Source organism: Sinocyclocheilus anshuiensis, unplaced genomic scaffold (assembly GCF_001515605.1).
Source record: "Sinocyclocheilus anshuiensis isolate Anshui unplaced genomic scaffold, SAMN03320099.WGS_v1.1 scaffold315, whole genome shotgun sequence".
Lineage (NCBI taxonomy): Eukaryota > Metazoa > Chordata > Actinopteri > Cypriniformes > Cyprinidae > Sinocyclocheilus > Sinocyclocheilus anshuiensis.
In genome coordinates this window covers 60,916-69,113 of record NW_015548210.1, presented here as the reverse complement: position 1 = coordinate 69,113, position 8,198 = coordinate 60,916, and the positions used below count along the sequence as shown (strand labels likewise).

At 36.0% G+C, this 8,198-nt stretch overlaps 1 protein-coding gene across 1 annotated transcript in view; it reads left to right on the top strand.

Moving 5' to 3' along the window:
- Positions 1-7,090, top strand: part of LOC107653713 (STT3 oligosaccharyltransferase complex catalytic subunit A) — an 11,589-nt gene extending 4,499 nt beyond the window's left edge. The window contains exons 10-18 of the mRNA XM_016440509.1: positions 643-798; positions 1,605-1,696; positions 1,790-1,945; positions 2,021-2,209; positions 2,313-2,429; positions 2,532-2,634; positions 5,383-5,571; positions 6,522-6,637; positions 6,730-7,090. Of these exons, the coding sequence (XP_016295995.1) occupies positions 643-798; positions 1,605-1,696; positions 1,790-1,945; positions 2,021-2,209; positions 2,313-2,429; positions 2,532-2,634; positions 5,383-5,571; positions 6,522-6,637; positions 6,730-6,768 (1,157 nt within the window). The 3' untranslated portion in view covers positions 6,769-7,090. The remainder of the gene's footprint in view (positions 1-642; positions 799-1,604; positions 1,697-1,789; positions 1,946-2,020; positions 2,210-2,312; positions 2,430-2,531; positions 2,635-5,382; positions 5,572-6,521; positions 6,638-6,729) is intronic.
- The last annotated feature ends 1,108 nt before the right edge of the window (positions 7,091-8,198 follow it).

The window sequence follows — 8,198 nt, the reverse complement described above, 5'->3', positions numbered from 1 at the left end:
CGCGCCACAGAGCGCCATTCACATAGTTTTCCTTTAAATTACATTATATTGGTCCCGAATTGTTAATGCAATACAAAATAATGAATTGTGTATTGTGCATTTTCAGCAAAACGTTTGACTCTCTGTGGCTCTAATAAAGTCTGTGTGCTTCATTTATAGAGCTATAATATAGGTCGCGCTTTGTCTTTCCGTTTGCTCCGTTTTTTAAACACCGAACTTCAAACTCATCCATGCCAAATTGTTAATTCTTGAAGTAAACTTGTGTCCGTTTGGTGATTAAATAAACTGTTTTAGACCGCTGCTCGAGTTGAACGGTCAGTAAAGCCGGTTCCGTGATTGGTAGTAAATCGCCATCACCTGCTTTCAGATGGAGTGGCATTTACTACACAGTTCACTGACAATTAGGCAATATCGCGTTCATAATCGAATGCGATTCATCTGCTATTATAAACGCGATATTGCCTAATTGTCAGTGAACTACGGCTCTGTGTATTAAATGCCGCTCCATCTGAAAGCAGGTGATGGAGATTTACTACTAATCACGGGACCGGCTTTACTGACAAGATGAGCATGACAATCGCATGCGATTAATTGCACAGCCCTAATTTCTAAATAGTTTGTTTTTGTATTGACATATGTTAGGGAAAATCTCACCTTGGACTGGCCGTTTTTACTCTCTGCTGGATCCATCATACGCCAAGAACAACATCCCCATCATCGCCTCGGTGTCTGAGCACCAGCCCACCACCTGGTCCTCCTACTACTTTGACCTGCAGCTTCTGGTCTTCATGTTTCCAGGTACAGCATCTTCCTGTTGCTGCCTTTTGTCTTTAAACCGTCTGACCAGTTTTGTTATTGTTAACTAAAATTATGGAGTCTTTTCACTTTTTGGGGGTTCTCAGAAGCGGAAGTCATCATAGATGTTTAGATTTCTAAAGTGGTGAAAGGAAACTAAAACAAAATATTTTTTTGTGTTCTCATTTGCCCTAATAGCAAAATAAAAAAAAATCACAATAGCATTTCTATGACTTTATAAAAGAGGAAAAAATAACGAGAGATTTTTTACGTTATTCAAAAGAGAGAAAGATGTCAAATTTGCCCACTTATGGCAACTCTTATGCATCAGCGTTAACTAGTTTTATATATTTAATTTTATAAGTGTACATAAAAATTTAAAATATAAAAAAAACTTTGCTAGATTTATGATGTTAATAGCTATGGAAACACGTCATCACAGTCTGTGAAAAGGGTCCATTAAATAAATAGTTTTTTGTTAATTGAAATAAAGCAAATATAAATTTTAGTTAAACAAATTAAAATTAGAAATAACACCTTGGCTACTAACTGAAATACAATAGGTTTACGCTGAAGTACTAAAATTACTAAAACTGAAATAAAAATAAATTAAAGCTAAAAAGAAAAACTTATTTAAATGACAAGCACATAACCAAATCACTAAACCTTAAACTTAAATTAAAATGAAAAGCGGAAAAAATAAAAAATAAAGCAAATTCAAAATATTAATAAATGCTATTATAGTATATAAAAATGGTAAAATTACAGTGCATCATATGTATTAAATCTGTCATCTCTTGTTTCTCCAGTTGGTCTTTATTACTGTTTCAACAACCTCTCCGATGCCACGATTTTCATCATCATGTATGGCGTCACCAGCATGTACTTCTCAGCTGTGATGGTAAAACACTTTTACTTTATATTACTCAATATTTTTGAAGGCATTTCTTTTAAAAAAGGAATCTCTGACCCTTGTTTTATCTGTTCTTCTCAGGTGCGTCTCATGTTAGTCCTGGCTCCCGTCATGTGCATCCTGTCTGGCATCGGCGTTTCTCAGGTCCTCACCACCTACATGAAGAACCTGGATATTAGCCGACCGGACAAGAAGTCCAAAAAGCAGCAGGACTCCACTTACCCTATCAAAAACGAGGTACGATCAATGCTCTTGATCTTTCTTCGTTTTCCTTACATCATTGGTTCATGCTGGGCACTTATTGGACCGTAGGTGGCAAGTGGGATGATTCTGGTAATGGCGTTCTTCCTCATCACATACACCTTCCACTCCACCTGGGTGACCAGCGAGGCGTACTCCTCCCCGTCTATTGTGCTCTCCGCCCGCGGTGGTGACGGCAGCCGCATCATCTTCGATGACTTCAGAGAGGCGTATTACTGGCTCAGACACAACACACCGGAGGTCAGTGAGATTTGTCATGATGCTTGCTGACCCTCATAAACTTCCTGCTTCTTTTGATTCCAAGCATTTTTGCTCGTCTCACATTACTTTTGTGTGTGCACAGGATGCTAAAGTCATGTCATGGTGGGATTATGGGTATCAAATAACAGCGATGGCCAACCGAACGATTCTGGTTGACAACAACACTTGGAATAACACTCACATCTCCAGAGTGGGTCAGGTGAGGATGTAGTTTTATATAGTTTAAATAACAAAAATATCGTTTTGCTGTTTACAGTTTTTATACTTTGGACATTTCTAAAAATGTTTTTCTTCTTCACAGGCTATGGCCTCCACTGAGGAGAAAGCCTATGAGATTATGCGAGAACTGGATGTTAGTTACGTCCTGGTGATCTTTGGTGGACTGACGGGATATTCATCTGATGGTATGGGCTCAGATGCATTTTGACCCATGGAAGCGACTTTGTGGTTCTTAATAGGGATGCACCGATGAATTGTCCGCCGATATTTATCGGCCGATTTTTGATTATTTTAAAGCCATCGGCATATCGGAAATAGCATGAAAAGGGCCGATACCGATGGTTATTAATTAACTGCATGGAGACAACGAGTTGCATGTCTGTTGCATAATCCAACGTTTTTCTCTGGGCAAAATAATTAAATACTTGCCAAAACAAAATAAAATCTGTATAAAATATAGTTTGTCAGACGGCATAGTACGGCCATATGCAAACGTGACGCTGACGCATCCAACGAGTGAAATGCCCGCTCTCAGCTGTAAATTCATCATAGGTAAGTCGCAATGGCAATGCACCAGCGTTAGAGTTTATCCGAGGATATGTCATGAACCGCCAAGCATTAGGCCTACATTTAAGTGAAAATTAATGGCAGGTAATATGCAGCTTTTTGTTTGAAACCAGTGTAGAACACGGATCCACACAAGGTCACATCACGCACCTGCAGCGTTTCTGTGAACAGAGAAAACAGAATAAAACTATATAGGCTACATAAAAAGGAATATATATAGGCCTATACACAAAATATATTTCACTTCAAATCATTAACAGATTAACAAAACGAAAGAAAAAAAATTGTGCTGAGTTTCGGATAATTGTAACGCACTCTGAAGTTTACGGAAAAAAACGATTTCTTTATTTTGCAAAAGCTTTACAGTTTTGAATGATGTTTTGCTTCTATCTGTATGACCAACCAGCGTTGGTATGACCATAAATTACGGAGTAACAGTTGGGAAAACAATGCAGTGATCGCGTCGGTGCCTCACACGCACATACAACAAATTTTTGTTGCTAATTTGACATCGCAGCCTGTTCATTATCAAAATAAAATACAGTTAAAGAAGCATAAAAAGTTACACTGCACAATTGAAATAGTCCGTAGTACAGTCTGTGCTGTTCAGTGTGACCAGCACGCGCCTCACTCCTGATATAGCCTATATGTGAAGGATGATGTTTTACGTCGATAATGCGAGTGAAGAACAAAGCCTATAGTTTACATAATAAATAGGTTAGCATCCAGATACTTTGCAAATATGGAAACATTTGGATTCGTGCAGAATGAGAGAGGTAGTCTTCAGTTTTGTTTTTAATTTAATTAATTTGTTTTGGCTTGACGCTTATGTTTAGCCTAAATACAACTTTAGAGGATTGTTGTGGAGAGAAGGGAACTAAAATAGCCTAATTGTGTTTGTAATTTTGCTTTTATTTACCGGTATATTAGCCTACATTATTTCTGAATTTAATAATAAAATGCAACGTACAGCCTACTAATTTAGGCTGTTTTTTCCCTCTCAAAACGCTTATAGGAGTAGCGTTTTTTTTTTAATCAATGCTGAAACATTTTTAAATATCTTAAAAAATACTTTCATGTTTTTAAAGGGGTCATAGGATGCCCATTTTCTACAAGTTGATATGATTCTTTAGGGATCTTCTGAAAGGATTTGTTGTGGAGAGAAGGGAACTAAAATAGCCTAATTGTGTTTGTAATTTTGCTTTTATTTACCGGTATATTAGCCTACATTATTTCTGAATTTAATAATAAAATGCAACGTACAGCCTACTAATTTAGGCTGTTTTTTCCCTCTCAAAACGCTTATAGGAGTAGCGTTTTTTTTTTAATCAATGCTGAAACATTTTTAAATATCTTAAAAAATACTTTCATGTCTCTTTTCAGATCAAGCCGTTTTTGTAGCATTTTCCTTTAAATGTTAATGAGCGCTGCTGACCCCCACCCCTCTCTTCCAAGCTGCTCTCAGAGAGACTGTTTACTTTAGCCGCATTCATCGTGAAACTTGCTAATTAGCACATTATTTGGAAAGGCGATTTGCAAAGATTCATTACAAAACATTATACTCACTTCTTCTGTAGATGGTGGACTGATGACAGCTCACTCAGGGCGGGTCGAAGGTAAGACACCAGTCCAGTCAGTGCTGAAACACTATTGTCAATCAAACTATCGTGGGAGGGGCCTCTCAGGCATCTGAGATCGGCTCAATTTGAGAAAGGGGAAAACAAATTTTAAACAGATTAAAAAAAAAAAACACTGGGTGGATTTTTATCATTATAGGGTGGTTGTGTACACACACTGCCAAAACACATTTCAGTTCAAACAACTTGTAAAAGTGCATGTAGCATCCTATGACCCCTTTAATGCGTTGACAGTTTTTTCTTTTGTTTAATACATTTGGTCTGGTAAATCTAGAAAAGATGATGCTGTATTGGCTATGACTAAGCGAGATCAAGACTCTCTTCATGATTTTGATTTTTTTTTGAGTAAATTAAACTCTGTACTTTTTTATTATTATTATTATTATTATTGGCAAAGAAAAAGTTTTAAAAATAACGTTATTAACCAGTATTTTTTTCTAGTCAAACTGGTTTCACAGAGGAACGCAGGAACAGAAACGCTCAAATACAGATTCTGCTCGGAGTGCACCAGTCTTTTTTTTTTCTCTCTCATTTTTAAGCCCTGCTTTATGCAATTGACCAATATCGGTATCGGAATCGGCCAATAGGTTTTTGTTAATATCGGTATCGGCCAAAGAAAATCCTTTCGGTGCATCCCTAGTTGTTAATGTTTGAATTGTAGTATCTGGATTGGATGGAACCTAAATAACATGTAAAAATTAATACATTTATGTGTATTTGTTTGTGTAGACATTAATAAGTTCCTGTGGATGGTCCGTATCGGGGGCAGCACGGACACAGGGAGGCACATAAAGGAACACGACTACTACACACCCACCGGAGAGTTCCGCGTGGACCGCGAGGGGTCCCCCGTCCTGCTCAACTGCCTCATGTACAAGATGTGCTACTATCGCTTCGGCCAGGTTTACACCGAAGCCAGTAAGTATCTCCTGTGTGTTTCCTTTCTTTCTTTCTTTCTTTCTTTCTTTCTTTCTGTCTTTCTTTTTTTTTTTACTAACTGTTTACCATACTTGATCAGTAAGATGTTTCTCCAATTAATGTAGTTACGCCCACTTTAAAATCTTTTCTTTCATTCCTTTCTTGTGATTGAATTTAATTTTTGTAATTAATTGTAGTATTTCAAATTATTTTCAGTTATTTACCAAGGCAATATTTTTCCATTTTATTTATATTCTTAAATTTATATTTTATTTTATTTCAGCTTTATTTCAATTAGCATTTCAACTATTTTTAACAGTTTTAGTTATAACATCAAATAATTATTAATTTAATTATTTTAAATATTTTATTGAATATGATTTTAGTTATTTTTATTAACAGTGTTATTTTAGTATTATTTATGTGCTGTTAAAGAATTTATTAATATTTAGAAATAGCTTGTATTTTTATATTTTCTTTTTAATTGTAGTTTTGGCTAGTATTTTTTGGCTAGTATTAGTTTTTTTTTTTTTTTTCAGTTTAGCTTTTTTAAAAATATTTGAGTGATTCTGGTGCTTCAACTTATTCCTTTTCAGTTAGTTTCCAAGGCAAAATTAAAATGTTCTTTTCTTTTTTTTCATCTAAAATTTAATAAAATTTTAGCTATTTCAATTAATGAAAATTAAAGTTTTTAATAGTTTAGTTTCAATTTTAGTTTTAGTCAACAAAACACTATGAATTAGCATTATTTTATTGAATATTATTTTGCTATTTAATGTTATTTTTTCGAATGTTTTATTTTTATTATTTTCATAAATAACTGACATTATGGAAGTTAAATGAGTTGCAAATGCTGTTTCATGTTGAGTTTTAGTTCAGGGTTTGAACAAAAAAAGTCTATGAAGTTAGTGATGACTAGAATTAAACTCTACATTTACTTTTCTTTCCAGAGCGTCCTCCTGGTTATGACAGAGTTCGTAACGCTGAGATTGGCAACAAGGACTTTGAACTGGATGTGCTGGAGGAAGCGTATACTACAGAGCACTGGCTCGTCAGGATATACAAGGTACATCTGAACTCACCTGTGCATCTTTAACCTTTACTGTCCCTCTAAACCATCTGAACTTCCACTGATGATGTCCTGGTTTACCTCCACAGGTCAAAGACCTTGACAACCGTGGCCTCTCAAGAACGTAAAACCCAGAACTCAAAATCCCACCCCCCTCTCCGGAACACACAGCACTGAACATCTGCGGCCCCATACCATGATCTGAGGAGAAAGTGTGAAGTTTTTTTTTATACTTGTTGTAATTGCTGAAAGAGATTTTCTTTTCGTACCTTTTTTTTCTTGGTTTGTTTTTTAAAATTTGATTGTCAAATGTGATGTTTACTGGGGGCAGAAGGTGTCAAATTATCACCTGAAAAGGTGAGAAAAATGTTAATAAGTCATTTCTGCAATCAACTGGCCAGATAACGGTTTGATTTGTCTTTCAATGGGTGAATAAAGGAGTGACTGGGATTCAATTGATCTGTGTCTTTCTTTTTAACCAATTAAATCACATGCACTCACTAAAATATAGACCCTGGTATAGTCCAAAACCAAGCTGCTCATTTTAATAAACTCAAATAGAACAGATTTTTTCGTACATTTAAAAAGAATTTTGTGTACTTTCCACTCAGAAGTGTTAACTGACGATCAGAATTTAGATGTTTTAGATTTCTCCTATTTAGATGTTTTCTGTTTTTTCGTTCATGACTGAAATTCATCTTACACTGAATTTCGTACAGTTTATGGAGCTGGGCAAAATGAAAACACCACACAGAATACAAGTGAAAGTTAGTACGTTTTTGCTTACATGCCCTCTACTGGACACTAATGAAACTACAGCTGTGGGCTGGCTGGTCCTGTATAGGGTTAGATCTCTGCCACAATTCTGCGCACGAAAGATATTTTGAGCTCGCAAACGTGCGTTTGGCACGCGCGCGAACTGAGTTTTGTGGAGAAAATAAGTATTTCGAGCACACTAAAATCAATTTTGCATTTAAAATAAGTTTTTGGATGTGTGCAGACTTTCTCTTTTGCGCGTGCAACGCTTCACTAGCTTGCTCACTTGAAGCCCGCCCTCAGTGCTCTCTAAACAACCCAGCGTTACAATATGCCATAATTCCAGCCAATCAGAGACGAGGCTGCAAAATTCTGATTGGCTGCCTTGACAACCAATCACAACATTCCTTGCATTGCTGATGACAGCGGAAGAGGGAAAATACAGTGCAAACATAATTATTATGCGAGTTGATATTCTGATTATATTTTTTTCCAAGCACATTTTACCAATTCCAAACAACATCAATCTTAATAACTACTATTCATCTTGTATTTAATCACTTATAACCTATATATTATTGTTCATGAAGGCTGGAAGTGAAAAACGCCTTATATTCAGGTGTGCATAATTATTAAGCAGGTTATCGTCTACAGATAAAATCTCGAGATGGACTAAAAATGAACTCCCAAAACTTACTGCCAGATTCTAGAAGATAAATTCTTCAGTGGTACAAGAGGATGTGGTGCTGGTCCTTCAAGAGTCACTCTCAACTTATCTGTCTATAAAGCCTATATATATATA